The sequence below is a fragment of the Electrona antarctica genome (genome assembly GCF_951216825.1).
Source record: "Electrona antarctica genome assembly, chromosome: 6".
In the NCBI taxonomy this organism is placed as follows: domain Eukaryota; kingdom Metazoa; phylum Chordata; class Actinopteri; order Myctophiformes; family Myctophidae; genus Electrona; species Electrona antarctica.
The window spans coordinates 32,800,714-32,819,529 of NC_136811.1; the positions used below are offsets into that span (position 1 = coordinate 32,800,714).

Genomic DNA, 18,816 nt, shown 5'->3' on the forward strand with positions numbered 1-18,816 from the left:
TCCACCAAGCCCCTGCTCAAATGTGAGTAATGTATGATGCCAAAGGTATCATGGGGATGTAGTACAAAGCAAGAGAGTGGCAGCATCAACCCACATCAACATGAAGGACTTACGAGTTGTAATATCTGGGGACTAGTTCTATGGACTCTTATCAAAGCTCACACCTGAAAACTATTGCTTTTATATATGCCTGTCTTTTCATACGCTGCTCAGTACACCTGACGAAGGCCACGGAGGCCGAAACGTTCTTTGACTGCTCTATTATTAAATTACTTTTGGAGCATTTTCAACATTGAACTATGTCATTAATATACCTTAGAGATGTGTGGATTTTTTTTTTAAAGTCCCCATCTTCTGTGTAGCCTAGAACTGGAGGTCTAGAACCTGTGGACATGTGATCAATGTGTCACTGATCACATGACCCCAAGTTCTAGGCTACACAGAAGGGGGGGAACTTTCTTTTAATAATTTCCACACATCTCTAAGATATATTAATGACATAGTTCAATGTTGAAAATGAGTGGTTTCCCCTTTAAGACGGTGTGCAGACCTTCTATTTTTGTTCAGTTTATCTATTTTGATCCAGCACCCGTCAAAATGTTTGGATGTGCGTGTACCTCTTCACCACTATATATCACACCTGAAAACCCACAATGCCTGTGAACTGAATTTTCTGTCTAACCACCATGTACCCTAAGATCACATAGTGACACACATGTCTTACTATAAAGTGTAAGTGCAGCATCCTCTCCGCAAACTCACTACACATATAGAGCACTGAAGACGTATGATAGCCTACATATTGTAGAACTATGATAATGACTATCTACATTCTCATAATGATTATAACCATAATGATTGTATTATCCCATGTACTACTGTACAGGTTTATACACCATTTATGAGGCCATTGCTATTTTAACTAATCTGGCATAATGTGTAATTACATCTACAGTGATAATTAAAATTAAATTAACCCATTTTGTAACATGGTTTATGGGATTTTCAGTTGCTATGGGTGCTTCTGCAGAGACTAGATACCATCAGAAGTTTAAGTAGACTTAATAGGCATTTGGCTGGTTATTCACTACATTGTTCATCAGTTTTATAATAATAATAAAGCTATATTTATCTACTGTATGTGAAGGATTGTATTTTTCACTGTTATGCTAGATTTTATTTATATAGAACTATGTGTACAGTCATTGATCTTTTTTTATTAACAAAATGCATGAACATATATTTGTACATATCATCAAAAGTAGGAATTGGAAAAAATCCCCAAAAGGTAGCACACCAAAAAAAAGAAAAAAGTACTCAGGTGAGGGGGGACTTTTTACAGGGGCCAGTTTCGCATTGTAGCCATCCATAGGTGTTCAGTGCGGTTTTGAAGGAGTCAAGGGATTCACATTTGAGGGCATTGCACATTTTAGTGGCATAGGTGCAAAATTAATTTAATCCCTTGTTTGAGCCAAATCTGGGTTGGATGTGGTTTGTTGAACTCCCTCTGGTGTTGTGAGTGTGGACTTTCTTGACATCAAGGAAGTATTTAGACAGGTACATGGGTATCTTGGTGGTGTAGCGAATCTTGTAGACCAGGCACATTGTAATTTCTTGACGTGCCATAGAGCTGCCATTGAGCCCCATTATAAATTTCTCAAATTTGAAAGCACTATATTTCTAAAACTATGAAACATTTCAAAGATTTATTTTCAGGCAAACATGTCCACCGTAAGATGAACCTAAATAGGTTTGAATGGGGTTTCTAGGTGTAAGTATGTAGGACTAGTAGCATGCCAAAGTTTGTGCTATTGCCATTGAGAATGCATTGGGCGTTTAAGTTAAATACGGGGGGGGGGGGGGGGGGGGGGACATATTTTGACAGCAGAAACTGCCTGTCATAATTTCTCCCTATTCCAAAGCCCCCCCAGGTACATTATATATTTAAACTATTTTCAGAAATGGTACACTTATTTTTTCAGTGGGTAGATCTTGTTGAGCTGGTCATTTTGAAAGTAGATCTCACGATCTTTTGTTTGTTTGTTTTACATCACCAAATCAACATGAGTTATACTATAGTTAGATATTAGCGTCCCGCATTTCACACAGGTGTGATTTTTTAGAGATATTAAAGGCATAAGGCCTAAGGCATAAAGCCAAACTATGGGGTTATGGCCTTCCTGAAATTCCTGCCGTGGTAATGGCCTACTATTTTATTATAACGACAGTTATTCAACAAACATGGTCAACTCTATAGTAATGTTGAATTTATTGAACACTATGGAAACCCATTTTCTCTTTGCTGTCTGGTGTTATTTAGTGAAGAATTCTTCAGCAAACTTGTTTTTCATGGTCAGCGACAGCTCCAGAAAATTGTGACTGGGGGTGCTATGGGGGGGCTGGCTATTAAAAGGGGGGGCTAATGAATCTTGGTTTACATAGAAGTCTGTCAATTGGGCTTGTCAATTGCTGCCCCCCCCCCCCCTGTTCATGGTACACTCTATAACAGGTGGATTGTGATCTACCAGTAGATCACTAAGGTTGTGCAGGTAGATCACATGACATGGCCCAAAAAAAAATCTAAAATTAAACTTGATTGACTTCAAAAGGAGCCCATCAACAAACCAACAATGCAATAGGCCTACTTACTTTTCAAGAGGGTTGTGCACAGTAGTGAGTAGTATTACAGAGTTATTATACAAAACCCTACCAATTTCCCCCTCTATAGTATTTTTGGTGAGTAGATCTTGTTGAGCTGGTCATTTTGAAAGTAGCTCTCAAGTCAAACAAGTGTGGGCACCCCTGCTCTATAAGAACAAAATAATGTTATCCATAAACGTTTTCAGTCAAGATTTGTTGGACATTCTTGGGAAAGAGTTTTGCTACCGTCATATTTTTCTCTTTCTTTTTTGTGACAAAATCAAAGAGATGTCCTTGAAAATGTGTGTTATCCAACTAATTATTATTTGCAGGAACTGATGTAAGTTGTGCTTTGGAGCTTAGAGAAACATGGTACATTCACTTTGGTCTGCTCTTGTCCGAGTAAATTATTATGATTTATTGCTGATCATGACTGTCTCACATTACTTCAGAAAAGATTATTGTTTGAATTCCCTGAATGTCAGGAATTAATCTCTGCTCCCAGTTCCATTTGATTAATTTGCTTACCAAACCAAAGTTTATATTCAGATCCAAATTATTAAGCAAAAAGACACATTTTACAGAAGAGCTGACTACTTATATATCAAACAATACATTTATTCAGTATTTGAATGTAAAAACTATCAAACATAACAACTTTAAAATATTTAACTATATAATTCTCTTTAGTCTACTCTATATACAGTATAGTTTATATATTTAGTTTATTTAGTCCCCCGGCATGTTTGTTGTATTTCCATGACTGAGTCCAATAACTGCGTGTAGGTCAGTCTTATGATGCCAGTTGATCCCAAATTTGGACAATCCGAACACAATTAACTTCCTTTTCTATAGTTACCTTTATTTAAACAAAAATGCCTTTGTTTACAAACAAAAATCACACCTGTGTGAAGTGAGGGGCGCTTTTATCATGATGATATAAAACAAACATTGAGACAAAACAAACATTAAACCTGTATATAGGAGGGGCTAGCGCCCCTCAAAAATCATACAATAATATAAAAATCACACTCATGCAAAGTGAGCGGTGTTATGATGATCATAGCCCCTCCTATGCCCAGCTTTCCGGGTTTATGTAAACAAACATTGAAGACAAAAGTGAAGACGGAAAAGTGATGCAAATTGTGATTGGCCAGAATGAGATTACTGTATGTATTATGATGTATAATTATAAGAGCACCCCAGTTCACATGGGTGTGATTTTTTTATATGGGCATGAGACAGGGTTATGTCTGAGCCATAGTGACAGTTATGGATCTCTAGCGCTCTTGATCTTCTGCTGTGCAAAGCAGTTTGGAATCTGCAGCCAGTTCAACGATTGTAAGCAACGTTCAAATTGTGACTTCAAATTCCTTTATTATAAAAAGTGATTTTTCAAACATTATAGAACATTGTGAACAAAATGTTATTTAGTGGCAGCGCGCACAGAAACTATGGCATAGATTTGGCACCGACAAGAATTTTACATAATGTTCATGCAAAGGAGGTCAGTCTCAATCAGCTGCAGTCCGATGGCCTCCTCTGACCCAACATTCCTTTATGCAGAGATTTTTCACTGCTGCATATCCATCTCATAATTGCCAGGTAGAGGGACAGCACAAGCTCAGAGAGCAGCCTATCTTACCCAATCTATCCAAATTAAGGCCCCAAATCTTCAGCCACAATTCACTGACCTATGAGGTTGCTCAGGGCGATAACACAGTGCCATTATGTTTGACTGTCATTGTCAGGTTTGAGGTTAGAAAACCCTTGTGATCTTTTAATGAAAGATAAGTGGCATAATTTGTGTTCCACTTATTATCTCATAACCAAAAATAGGTGAGTGCGTAGCTGTGCACTCACTACTGTGCAGGTGGCATGCAGGTAAGAGCTAATTTCAATGAGAGTGCACCTTCTCCACACACACAAGCAGGCACACTCACAAATACACACTTGAACTCTCCCTGTAGACATTTCCTCATGAGATGTCATTACATGATAAAGAGGAAGTCATCAGGAAACCGCTTAAGCACTACTTCCTGTCTGTTGCCATGGTGACAGCTAGGCCTCATTTTGCAGTTGCACAGTTTACCTTCCCTACCCATGTTGGAGAGAGTGACAAGAGCAAAAGGCAAGACATAGAGGCAGGTCCGCTGTATCCTGTCCAGGCCCTCCTACGCTATATGCATGTGGTCCAGCCGGGTCTTGGCTTCACCTACAGTATCACTCCAACATCTGACAGCAATTACTGGCTCTATTCTTTGGCCTGATTGGCTAGTTCCTTTGAATGAATTGACTCTCGGCCAGCTGTCCTTTGGCCCAGCTGGTTATCATTCACAAAAGTACCGATAAACAAAGTTAAAGTGTTATAGAATCAATGGTCTGGCTGCAGACAAATGAATCAGTGCTTTGCCTGCATGAGCAAAGCCATGCAGGTAAGCAAAGCAAAGCAAAGTTACTATATTTACCCAGGGTATCTGGGCTAAGCTCAAGAACTTGTTTCCAGCCAGGCCCTGCTCATAAAACATTTCATGGTAGTGGTTCAATGCCTTGCTCAAGGGCACTTCAGCGGTGGTAATTTTAACGTGTCGGACCGCTGATTCGAACTGGCGACCTTCCGGTATCAAGACCGCTCCGCAATCCGTTCGGCCACCGCTGCCAGGTAAGGTTCAATATCGGTTACTTTGGAAATTGTCCAATATGTCTATTTATGTCAAATAAGATAACAAATTAGAAGAGTGATAACTTCTATAGCAACCAATGATGTCATACTTTAATATACTGTAGCTCCCATGCAAAAGTCCATCTACTCAAGTCCAGCATTTAAAGCACTTTCATTACAAATTGTGTGATGTCCGTGCGTATGCTCATGTGCTCATCAATATGTGCATGAGGATGAGAAAGAGCTTAGAACAAAACCAAGACCCTTGTGTGTATTCATAGATGGAAATAGAGACACAGGGAGAGACATGGTGCTCATGAGCACCATGTCTCTTCCTGTGCTGCAGCGCTGACATGAGCCACATTCCAACAAAGGTGAACACAAAAAGGGTTAAGCCGCTCCCCTTTCAAATGGCTGCATCACTGGATTATTGTTAAATTCTTTCTGGGCTGTTCACTTGTCAGAACATGCAGAGGCACAACGTCAGCATATGGAGACAGAAAGAGAGAGAGAGAGAGAAACAGAGTAAGAGAGGGAGTGTCAAAGTCTGGGGAAGGAGAGATACTGTAGTTTGAAGTCAGTATTTGAATTTCAGAAGAAAACAACAGAGAGAGAGAGGGAGGGAGAGAGAGAAGCTCACTGAGGGGTGTGTCATAGCAATTTAGTTCCTCAAGGAAGTACAACTGAGCATTATCTTGAGTCAGGGTGGCAAACACTGATACAGGCGCCATAGGAGGGTTGTTTTTCTTTTTCTGATGTTCCTCACGGTAAAAAATGAAGGGATCTCATTAACCGACTGGCCTGTACTGTCAACCTGAGGCACGTGCAGAGGGAGAGAGAAATCTGTCTGACACAGAAGAGGAGGGAGGGGGACTCCAAACACACACATACTCTGTACACAGGTGAGTTACTGTTCCTGTTATTTCTGTATGACAGCTACCCAACACTATATGTGCACAGATATTTTTGCTGCGTTGAAAATATGGTTAATTTTGAGTTTCTGTAGGATATAAAATTAATGGGAGGATGACTGAAACAACTTTTCTACACTTCCCTTTTTTTGAAGGGCACTAGTCCTGTCCCTGTCCAGCTTTTAGTGTGTGTGTGTAAATTGTAAATGCCATTGAAAATAAATGGCCAGTTTTGAGTGTTTGTGTAAACATAAACATTGAAGGCAAAAGTGAGGGCGCAAATTGTGACTTGCCAGAATGAGATGATATATGATAAGAGCGCCCCTCACTTTTTATTATATTCTTATACTGTATCTATTTTATGATCAACACTTTATTTGGGTTTAAACATATACAAATAAACATGTAATACAATTATTATCCAAAGAAAAGTAAATGTACACTCTTCCCCTTCTTGAGTTCAGCTTTGGAGACGTGAGGGCATACTCACAGTCATGCTGGAACAAGTACGATGCAATGCTCAAGTTCTAAAACTTTCTGGAGTTGAAATGTTTCAACTGCTGGAAGTTGCTCAATCCAAACTTTATCACTGAGCTTTCCCTTTGCTTTTGCCATACTTTTATTTAGGACTTGAACGGTTCCATTTGTACACTCTTCAGAGTTGAATTAACACTACAGGATATTACTGTGTGAAAGGTAGTGGTACTGTGGTAGATCAGACTGATAGTTTCAAGGCTGTATTGATAGTTACAAGGCTGTAGTAGGCCTATATGCTCATCAGCCACAAAGCCAACTTCTGCCTGTTTCGCTTCCCTTTTGAGCCTCACAGATGGGCAGCAGACTTGACAGTTGCTCAGAATTGAGCAACCTTGGAAGACCTTTGTCCATATTTCAAAATATATGACTGACTTTCAGTTAAAAAAATGAATGAATAGACGACAAATTGGAGGCAACAGATGAGCAAATTTAATATGAAACCTGCTGACATTATCCAAACTTATAGAAGTTCAAGCATGTTAGAATATTGACAGTAACGACATTATAAATAAATAAACAAACAAACCATAGCATTGACTGCTATAGAACCACATCTTAAGTGGAACTTCAGAACAATACCCACCATCTGTGTGTCATTGCCATCGTTGAGAGGACACTTGTTTTTATCCTTTTCAGTTTGATGTACCCCTAGGCGTCACAGAGAAACGATACACTGGCCACTGGCCAGCCATTCATGCAGGGCTTAGAACACCCGGGATGGAAATGAGAATGTTCCACACTTTTACATACTATTCTGTTGTGTTTTTGAACATGTGTACTACCAGCTCAGTGCTGCATTATCCAGAACACCCATTTTAATAGTTGTGTTCTGAATAATCACCTCTCTCTCCCAACCCCTGACACCACAACCCCGCCCGTGGCCTAGTGATGACAATGTGACACAAAGCCTGGGACATCTGTCTGTGAAGCTTGTCTCAGCAAAGTCCAACTGCCCTGCAATGACAGCAGTACAAGGCACACTGACTGGCCAAGTCAAAATAACTCACTTCAACCCCCTGCTAAGCCCTGTGAGTTTAGGGGGATTTACCTTGACACCCTCGCAAGAATGAACATGATAAAATGCACACGCATACATATGCACATGCACACACAAGCCAGGCAAACACAATATGAAACACATTGACACTAAAATACACATCTGCATTCACAAGTACACATGGACACAGATAAACACACACAACCTCAGGCTACACCGTGAAGTAATCTGTGGAATGCTAAATATTTACTTCTCCTGTCCCAGTCCCACCAATCAACACTCCCTATTTCAGTGTTCATCAGATGAACATATTTGCAACTTTCAACGAGAAAAGCTACCTTTTACAACAAGAGCTCGACAGTATGCTTTAGTTAGTTATTCTCTGTTAGAGGAAGTGTTGGATTCTAGTAGTCAAGTAGTCACAAGGAAATATAATGTACTCCCTCAGTCCCTCCATAAGCCGTCACCTCAAACTGAATGCTCAACATTAAAAGCATCCTTGCATGGTTTTACAGACTGCCCTTTACAGAGAAGTGGTTTTGTGGAGCTGTGCATTAGTGACTCAGTTTTATTCAACATAGAGATATACACCCCTCTCTGAACAAATTCAACCTCCATAGGTTTGTGTAAAGCAAACAGCCACAATTCTTTGTTCAGTGCAAGCCAAACCATACTGTCTCCAGCTGTGAATTCATATTTCACTGTGTACACTACTGGCAGACAGCTACACACTACGCAGTACACACGTACCTCAAATCCCAATAGTCTTCTTAGCGAATAAATGAGATTGGAACCCAATCTGAAATAGCTATCACCCTGCTCCATTTCCATTATCACCGTTATGGAAAATTAATCTCATGAATGTTCTTTAATTCCCTGCAGGGAAACAGAAGCTTTGTATCGAAGCAAACCATTAGAAATGTGACACTTGTTCAGAATTAATGGCTGTGCATGTAATAAAGAACCTAGTGGGATGTCCTATAAAATGAGCATTTGCTTATTATGCATGTTGCACCCAGGGTGGGGCCCACACAGGGGGATGGAGAGAAACACAGCTAGCATAGCCTATTAGCATGGCATGATCATTAGTGTGACTGTATAAAAAAATCATTAGTGAGCCATGAGGTCGTTTGGCAACAGTGCTGACTGAGCATCACTGAAGTCAAATAGTGAGAACATCGTCATTTGAACAGCAGTCCCCAAAATGAATAAAAGGCAATGAGAGGGGAAAGTGCCAGCATACAGTCGAGAGACATTCTGTTTGGCAATGTGTCACTTCCTGTTGGCCAAAACGTACTCAGTGTAGGTCCCAATCTCTACATTATTTATGGTCTGGAATCTAATTGTGTCCTACAGTGTAGGATCAGTAAACAAGGTAGACATTGGGATCAGGATACTTGACTTTCTCGGTTAGCCCTGGTGTTGATGCATTCTGGAAACATCAGGTATGGGCTTGCCTCAGCTATGCAGCATCCCTGTCTCTCTCTTAAATGCCTGTCCACACAGGCAAAAAGTGGGATTCAGCATGTAACTTTCTCCAAATTACTACTTACACCAGCTGGTGCATAGGGCAGCTAAACCCCTCCACTTCCTTCCGTCTTTGTCCACATTGTGTTTAATTGAAACCCAGTCAAAGTTTTAGTCTGACAAAAACCTAAATGACATGTAAAATAAGTTGTTTGTGTTAGTTGTGTTTTCAACATTTTGAATTACTGTAATTTATTTTAGCCCTGAGGATTTAGAATAGATCGGCAAAAAAAGGAAAAACAGCGCCCTTGGAATCGGTTCTTCATAGATTAACTGTATCATATGTATGGAAGATTCCTACTGTATATTTGAGTTTATTTTATTATTTTGTCTGGTAATTTGCTAATCTCAACAATCTACTCCAAAACTATGCAAATCCATTTTGGGAATACAGCCTGCTGTGCAAAGTGGATATGATGTGGTTCTGTCTACTGTGTAACAATTGTCTGTGTACATACAGTACAACACCAGTCTCCCAAGGGGCAGGGGATGACTCTTCGCTCTACTGTTGGATGCTAGGTGTGGAGAAAACCCCAAAGGGACAACAATGATGACTATTTCCCTTTGGAATTATGCGTGTTTGTATGATACACATTAGTGGGCGCTATTAAAAGTCAGAACGAATACTCACTTTTCAGAAGAGTGAAGAGAATGCATAAGAGGAGGCCATTTTCACCTCAGGAGCAGTCATGATATATTTATGTTTGATAGAAAAACAAACATTAAACCTAGACATTACACAACAGCACAGTAGAGCTTCTAATGTGAAATTCTTAAAGGTTGAAAAAATAAATAAACATTTGAGGAATAAAAGCTTTCGTAGCTTTCATTTGGTCAGGAAATGTTTTGACAATTATATTGCTGTGCATAACTACTATTCACTAAGTAGGGGGTGGTGGAGGGATGGTATAATTGTGGGAGAGATAACCTGAAACCTTGAGAAGCACTATGATGACTGGAAGGTGTCCAGTTAAAAAACCCTGCACCAGCTGGGAAAGCTGGATGAGAGAGATGGACATGTGTTGCTAAATCCTCTGCCTCCATTAACTACCAATGATTTGTCCTTGAACAGAAGCACTTAACCACCAAATTCTCCAGTGGAGCGGCCAGTCATCTGGGCCAGAGGTTCTCTTTCATGTCTACGACCCCCAAATGGATGTGTATTTGGGGGTAATTAAAATAAATGTAAATTTTCCAACTCTTTCCAGATATAAAAACAATGTTCAAAATTAGCAGATGTACAAGCTCGCAGCTCTGCGAAGAGACGAGTATCTGCTATTCAAAAAATAATAATAAGATTAGTTTTTGGCTTTGTGCCTTTATTGATGGTAATTAGTGAAGACAGACAGGAAAGTGGGAAGGAGAGAAGGGGAGAGACATGCAGCAAAGGTCGTCATGAACGGGACTCGAACATACAACGCGCTGTCAGGCCAGAGCCTATATGTGGCATGCGCCTGGACCACTAGGCCAGCGGGCACCCATCGGCCGGCTGGCTGGATGGCTGTGCACGCGTTTGTGTGTGTAGTTCTTCATTGCCATCACTACCTCTGCCAGACTGTAGCTATAAACAAGAATGTATTCTTGGACCCTTATGAGAATTTAAATAAAGTAATTCAAAAGCTTTTTAGTTGGCTCGAGGCAGTTCCTGAGTCGTTCATCAATAATGACCTCATGCCATGATCACCATCGGTTTAACTCTCATCTACTCTATTATTTAGGAAAACATGGAGGGCTTCAGCTCCAAGGACATGGCCATGAAGGCGCAGAAGAAGATCCTCAGCAGCATGGCTAACAAGTCATCTGTCCAGATGTTCATCGATGACACCACCAGTGAGATTCTGGACGAACTCTACCGTGTCTCTAAGGAGCACTCAGGCAATCGAAGTGAGGCCCAGAAAGTTACCAAAGACCTCATCAAAATAGCAGTGAAGATCGGCGTGCTGTTCAGACACAACCGCTTCAGCACAGAGGAGCTGGGACTGGCCCAGGACTTTAAGAAGAAGCTGCGGCAAGGGGCCATGACAGTTATCAGCTTTTATGAGGTAAACATGTCTTTTAGCAACAAGACAGTGTTTATAGTTGCACAACAGGGTCTGACAACCATTATTTACTGAAATAGAATGTGATCAAGCCACAATTCATTGTATACCGTAGTATATCCCAAGCTAGTGCTTAAGAGACACATCTCTGCTTGTTCCAATTGGCATTTGTGGGACATGTTTGTTATGACTGAATAACTAGAACACTTGACAAAATATATTATTATAGTAATTAATTATGCTGTTAATTATCTCCCTCCACAAATGCAGGTGGACTTTACCTTTGATAAGGCAGTTATGTCTGAGCTTTTGAGCAGCTGCAGAGACCTGCTGCTGAAGCTAGTCAACAGCCACCTCACTCCCAAGTCTCACGGCCGCATCAATCATGTCTTCAACCATTACTCTGACCCAGAGCTGCTGACCAAACTGTATGACCCAGAGGGACCATTCCGCCCCAACCTCACAAAGATCTGCACCGGACTCAATAAAATGGTGGAGGAAGGGACATTATGAGAAATTATGAGTGAAGCAATGTTGATAGACACTGGGAGATCGACAAGGAGAGTTCTTACTGGCTTACCGGTTAGTAATGGGGCGAGAAAACAGTTTACAGCCATTGAGAACTGGCAAGATGTTTGAAACGTTTTAACCTCAGTGGTACAATGCTGTACAGTTGTACTGAAAGGACAAAAGGGAAAGTGGGTAAAAAAAAACTTTCCATGATACCCTATCAACATTTCTAAGGGAAAGGTCTTGAATAGTTGATAATTGAGGTCCATATACTGAAAAGTGATGATCAGACTTAAAAATTGGTTCCTTTATGCTGTATCACCAGGTTTATAAATAATGGAATTTCAATTCAATATTTTGTCACATTTACAACTACTGACGTAATGTATTATGGGGAGGAGTCATTGTAGAATAACATTTACAACTACTTAGTATATGAGGAGTCAGTGCAACTCAATAAAAAACACTGAGAAGAGGGACAATGCAATGTAATACAGCACTGCCATCTGGTGGTCAAAGTGATGTTCCAGTCGCACACATTTGTGCACAGCTACTGAGATGCCAAAGAGTAATAATTTACTTGTTTTACTTATACATTTTACTTATAATAATAATAATAAATATAATGATATGACGGATGATCCAAAGTTTTTCACTTTGTAAACATGTTCTCAAATTTTAAACAGCATGTTAAAAATGTTACCTTTTTTATTACATTTATTTTACTTGGATGTCAAGTCTCAATTTGATGTTTACTGAGTATTTCATTACAGGTCTTGGCAGAACTTGAGAAATGTTATACTTCTGACAAAAACTAGTATGTTTTTTACAATAAAGTACAAGATTACATTTCAACAATCAATGGAAGGGGTGCACTGACTCTACAGTTGTACAGTACACAACAGCTGAAGTTAACTACTCCTTCTAGCCAAAATGGGGACAAAGACCAAGTTAGTGAGTCTACAATGTAGATTACATGAATTGATTAGCAAACTAAAATAACAGATTCTCAAACATTTTTTTTCACTTGTTAGTATAAAACCGAATGTCCACATGATCATCCTCTGCTAGAGGGTGATCATATGGATAATGGTTTCCGTGTGACATCAATCAGCCACGAATTAACTTTTGTAAGAGCCAATGTATGAAAAGTCTGAAAATGTCTGAAAATGAAAAATAATTTCCAGTTGCATCTAAAAATAGACTTGCAGATGTATTTTTTATTTGCCATCCAGATGTCATTCCATTCACTAAACCAAATGAAAATTGTCGAGTAAAAACTAAATTGTGTAAAATGTAAAACTCTCTCAAGTCTCTATGGCTTTGACTAAATCAGTAATACTATAATTCATCAGCAGTAACAGACAAGGTTCTACTTGTTGGCAGTTCAGTGGTCTATACATTCTTACAGTGAATTTAACAAGCATAACTAAAAAGGAAATGTTAAAGGTCGACTTCACCACTTTTCAACCCATCTTCATATAATTGGTCCTTACTAATGTTCATGATAAAATAGCACTTTTTTTCCCTGTGTCTGTGTCTCATGTGTTTTTGTTTAAAAAAATCTGTCCTGGTGAAGTCATCCTTTAACATAAAATAGACTGTCCATGGCTAAGGATTCCAGTGAACAAAATATGTAGAAAGATCCATACTCACACTATGAGGTAGCATTACACATATGCCCCTGCTCAGCTGACCACATGAGCAGTCATATGATTTCCAGTTTTATGCTCATATTGACTGTGTGTGGAAATAACCCTAACCCAGAACTGTAGACATGCGTTTCAAAACTTCTCAAAATAAATAAATAATGAAGCATTTGGAACACAATATGTGCTTGAGAAGTTAGCAAATTTACATACTTTGTCACCAAAGTACGATGACCCATCATATCGCATTGTCAATTGCAAGTCCTGACGTCCACATTGTAACAACTGATTTGTAAGGGGTTTCATTGTCAGATTTGCTTGGAGGCCAGTTCCTTTCATTTGGCTTATCATCAGACTGAAATAAGAGTAGAAAAATCTCACAACTCAAAGATGTCATCCTCCCTTTCTCTGAGATTTTTGGTACGTTTTGTAATGGTAAGTGGCACCGCCCCCAGCACAGACTGGTGCATTCTATGAGAGGAAATGGTAGTGGCACTCTGTGACCTTGTAAGTCGATGCCTGTCTGGCGACAAACTGGTACAAACTGCTTCCAGGTCAGAAAACCTAAAATGGGTGAAGAAAACACAATATAATAGACAATTCTCTCTGAATGTGTGTCAGTTCCCATAGGCGTCATACGATTCGGTGTGGCTTAGGTGGAGATTATGGCAGAAGAGGTTGGGACCACAACGGCAGTGTCATAAAATAACATGGTTGAAGCTGGACATGCTAGGGACTTGGGGGGGGGTCTTCACAAGCAGTTCATAAAGCACGAAGTGTTTAAAATATTTTACATTCCTACTGTGAACCTCCAGTTGCATGTCCCCATTCTCAAGATTCTTATATGTACGAATGCCGTCAGGCGGATGAACATACATAATACATTGTCTATGAAAACAATGAATGAAAACATGCTGTGGGCCATATAACGTTTAATATACCTTTTATCTGCCTCCTCACATCCTTTGACAGCTGCCTGCTTGGATACGCTTATCAAGTGATCCATTCGTTTCAGGAAATCCATTGGGGAGAGTTCTGATTCCCCATCGACTTGCATCCTTTTAGAAGAGCTTGCAGATTTTCCATTTTGAACAGGGACATGGTTTGGGCTCTCATCCGAGTCATCTCTGGCCATCTGACCACTATAAGCATCAGTGTCTGACAGCAGAGGTATACACAGGGTCTTCTTCAGGAATATTGAGTCATTGGTGTACAGTCTGTTTGCCCTTTTGATTTCCTCCGTCTGAAAGAGGGGAATAACTTGTCAATACAGATATACGGGATTCCGGGAACCCGGTCAAATTTGGTTGACAAATAGTTGAGATAATTATGTAAATTGAGATTTTAGATGCTGCTGCTGGTAATCACATTTATGGGTAATAAAATATTACTTACAGATACTCCATATTTTAGTGCCAGTCCTTGCAGTGTGTCTCCAGGTTGCACTGTGTGTTGGATCCTTGTCTGCCGTACCGGACTGAGTGACGACTGGACCAGACTACCGTAGGACCTCGTTCGGCTCCCCCGGAGGAGGTTGTTTACACCGGTTTGACCATGTGCCCCTTCACCGGCAGCCATCGATCGTGGCGGGGCAACTAACTTTCTGTTTGCAGCTGGCGTTAAACGTTCGTAAAGATCACATTAACCAGAGTATATCGTATATCGTTATCGTTTGTAACAGTTACACATAGCAGCGTAGCTGGGTAAATTAGGTTAACGTTACCTTAGTCACCGTGTTCAACTCTTGTGAAGGAGGTAGTCGATTTACTTACTCTCAGTCCAAAGTAACCATGATCAATAACGACATTTAAGTTCTCCAGCGATTTAAACTCGAAACGTTGCGTTAGGTGAATAATTGATGTGTCCACTCTTCGATCAAGTCGTCTTCACTAGAGTCATTTGTTGTCGTCATGACTGCTGTGTTGTGTGTTCTTGTTTGTTCTGTGACTAATCCCATGATTCCTTCCTCTGCGTTCAAAAGCAGGAACTTCCCAGGAAGCCTTTACAGTTTGGGTAGACTCTGGGATCAATTGGCTTTTCATGTTGTACATCCGGTCTAGAGCGGATACAGCAATGGCTCTGTATACGTGTGTGCATGCTTGCAAATGACCGGATATGGTAGGCGGGTTCTAGATCGGATCAGCACTGAACAGAAACCAGCAGTCTGGCGCGAGGTTGCCGACAAGTCCGCGAATCAAGTCCCGACACGCATGCATGTTTGTCTCTTGATTTCAGTTATATACATTAATTATGCACGTTGTTTTAAAGTGTGCCTATTTATATACAATATTAAAGTGTATATTTCCGAGTCCTCACCGAGAGAGACGCGATGATGACGTGTTCCTGGAAACATCGATCCTTGGAAGTTGGAAACAGTAATGTTGGGGTTACAGGGGCAGATCTGAGATGAAACTGCCCGTGTGAACCTGGTGTGAACGCGTTAAGCGTTTTGATTGATTGATTAGTTTGTAGAATGGGAAGAAAGTACAGGTCAATACAAAAACGTACTCTTATCATCACATTCCGTGCTCAGCCAATCAAATCATCACAAATGTCATTCCGACCATAATCACAATTTACGTCTTCGTGCACTTTCTGTCCTCACTCTTGTCTTCAGCTTAAACGTGGAAGCTGGGCACCCTCAAAAATCATCAAATAGCCTACTATTTGACACCAATATTAATTCTTGGATGTCCTGTCTCATAATCTGCTTCAATTTAACTAATAATAATAATAAAGCCTGTTCCACTCTTTCAAAGAGTAGCCTAGAAAAGGCGCCGCTTTATTAGTTTCACGTTTAACGGAATTAACACCATTTCAAGTCTATTTGAAATGACAACAGACACATGAAACCGTTTTAAATCATGCCTGGGTTGAGAGAAGCGACACATGGTGGGCGCCTCTGTTGTAATAACCTCTGTTGCACTGAGTGATGGGTATGCAGGCTATCTGGACCTATTTGTCTTCAGAAGAGAACATTATCAACTAGTGCATGCATAGTCAAAGAAACCTTGTACGAGGGCTCCTGATAGGGTCTTCAAGGTGTTTTTGTTGACCAGTGAGGAGATCCTGTAAAGGAATCTTGTTATTTGGTTGACTTTTGATTACGTTGGTGGCCATTTTATCACCGGAAAGATTAGCCTCCAGGATGGAACCTAGGTAGGTAATTTCATCTTTTCGTGTGATAATATTGTCACCCACTCTAACCAAGAAGCCATCTGCCTTGCTGAGATTACTATTTGATCCAAAGAGAATGGATTCAGTTTTTCCCAGGTGTAAAGATAGTTTGTTATCAGCGAGCCAGGTGCAGATTCTACCGAGTTCAGAGCTGAGGGCCTTTTCAACCTGCGGTTTGTTCCTGTCCGAGACTAGCAGTGCTGAGTCATCTGCGAACAGGAACAAGTTGCAGTCACAAGCTGATGTCATGTCGTTTACATATTAGGAACAGTAAAGGCCCTAGTATGCTTCTTTGTGGAACGCCACAGCTCACTGGGAGGGAGGGGGAGGGGGTGGGGGGATGTGTGATGGTGGAGGAGTGTTCCTCCTCCACCATCTGTTCTCTCCCCTCCAGGTAGGATTGGAGAGAACAGATGGTGGAGGTGAACTCTAACCTTGTGGCCTTGTGGTTAGAGGGTCTGCCCTGAAACTGGGAGTTCAGGGTTCCATCCAGGTCATACCAAAGACTATACAAATGGGACCCAATGCCTCCCTGCTTGGCACTCAGCATCAATGGCTTCCAGCACGAACAGGACCAGTAATTAAGCCTGGGCAGAAAGGGAAGAAGGTGTGTTATATGTCTGGATGGAGCAGGGAAGACTTCCATACTGGGGGGGTTGGAGCAGAATGTGGTCCCTACACAAGGATTCAACGCTGTCTCCATCAACAGAGAGGCCCTGCAGATTGAGTTCCGCAAGTTGTTCCTCATTATGCACAACTTTTTAATCCTTTATTTACCCAGGGAAGTAGCTGAGCACAGGTGCTCATTTTCAGCAACGCCCTGCACAAACTGTCAAGAGAGGAGATGCAGAGCTTAACTCTGGTGTGCAGAATGCACAAGACTTAATAGTCCAAATGGTGCATGAGGGTTGTTGATTAACCCTGGTAGCCAAAAGTATTTTGTCCCAGAAGTTTCTTTATTAAAGGATGTCTTCACCCATTTTTAACCTTTTCAATCTTCATATAATTGATCCTCAACAATGCTCATGTCCATTTCTGTCTACTTTGTGTCTCAGGAGGGCTGTGGTCACTTAAAAAAAAACACCTACCACCAGTGACATCATTTTTTTTTTCAAGCATTTTTTCAAGCATTTTTTCCTGTTCGCCCACCCCCCAGTGGCCCAAGTCAGTGGGTGCTATTTGCTATTTGGCTACCTATTGTGTCAGTGGGTGCTTCAGCCCTCAAGCACTCCCAGACTCAACACCGCTGATATCAAGACAATTACTGCATGTACACTTAGCCGCAATTTGCAACTCTAGATTTTTTTATAATGGGATGAATCTAGAGTTGCAATACCCTCCATTGACTCCCCACTCATCATTTTGCGTTTGCGATCTGCTTGTCTTAAACGACGTTAAACTCACCAACATTGCAGCTGTAGTCCAAGCTTGAATTATTCTCTTTCAATCTGCAAAGCTTGTTTTTCATAAAAATCCCCCGTAGACATGTTATGAGCTACTTTCTGTCAAGAAGAAGAAATGTTGGAGTTTGGAAGCGCTCGTTTGTATTAAGGGGTCGCGCTGCTGCCTCCTGCATTATGTGCAAATGCGAAACAGATTAATGCAGGGACGTTCAGTGACTTACGACGAGCGCTTCCAAACTCCAGCACTTAGAAAAAGAATCACTTGCACAGAATTTCTTGACAGAAAGTAGCTCATAACATGTCTACGGGGGATTTTTATGAAAAACAGGCTTTGCAGATTGAAAGAGAATAATTCAAGCTTGGACTACAGCTGCAATGTTGGTGAGTTTAACGTCGTTTAAGACAAGCAGATCGCAAACGCAAAATGATGAGTGGGGAGTCAATGGAGGGTATTGCAACTCTAGATTCATCCCATTATAAAAAAATCTAGAGTTGCAAATTGCGGCTAATGTACACTCAGCTTTCCATTGATCTGGGATACTATACTAAGCACTAATAATATTGGTAAAATTAAAATGTTTTGGGGGGGATAAGAAAACACAAGCCTTCCTTCTTTCACTTTGAATGAAATCAGTTGCAAAGCAAAGCAAAGTTCTTTGTTTACCCAGGGAAGTGGACTAAGCTCGAGATGCTTGTTTACAGCCACACCCTGCTCATAGAACATTTCATGGTAGGGGTTCAATGCCTTGCTCAAGGGCACTTCA

The 18,816-nt window shown here is 40.7% G+C and overlaps 2 protein-coding genes across 4 annotated transcripts; one reads left to right on the forward strand and one right to left on the reverse strand.

Moving 5' to 3' along the window:
* The first annotated feature begins 5,914 nt into the window (after positions 1-5,914).
* tnfaip8l2b (tumor necrosis factor, alpha-induced protein 8-like 2b) lies at positions 5,915-12,845 on the forward strand. Of its 2 annotated transcripts, none has more exons than XM_079503304.1 (3): positions 5,915-6,208; positions 10,993-11,316; positions 11,584-12,845. In XM_079503304.1, exons 2-3 carry the CDS (start codon positions 10,999-11,001, stop codon positions 11,824-11,826), a joined length of 561 nt encoding a protein of 186 aa, XP_079359430.1. In that variant the 5' UTR covers positions 5,915-6,208; positions 10,993-10,998; the 3' UTR covers positions 11,827-12,845. The 2 variants fall into 2 exon arrangements, with proteins under 2 accessions (XP_079359430.1, XP_079359431.1); XM_079503305.1 differs by having other exon boundaries at positions 5,915-6,204.
* Positions 12,514-15,796, reverse strand: lysmd1 (LysM, putative peptidoglycan-binding, domain containing 1). 2 transcript variants are annotated; one of them, XM_079503303.1, is made up of 4 exons: positions 15,196-15,796; positions 14,868-15,085; positions 14,414-14,715; positions 12,514-14,036 (listed from the first exon to the last, which is right to left on the reverse strand). In XM_079503303.1, the coding sequence occupies exons 2-4, from the start codon at positions 15,048-15,050 to the stop codon at positions 13,850-13,852; spliced, it is 672 nt and encodes a 223-aa protein (XP_079359429.1). In that variant the 5' UTR covers positions 15,051-15,085; positions 15,196-15,796; the 3' UTR covers positions 12,514-13,849. The 2 variants fall into 2 exon arrangements, with proteins under 2 accessions (XP_079359429.1, XP_079359428.1); XM_079503302.1 differs by having other exon boundaries at positions 14,868-15,794.
* Between the last annotated feature and the right edge of the window lie 3,020 nt (positions 15,797-18,816).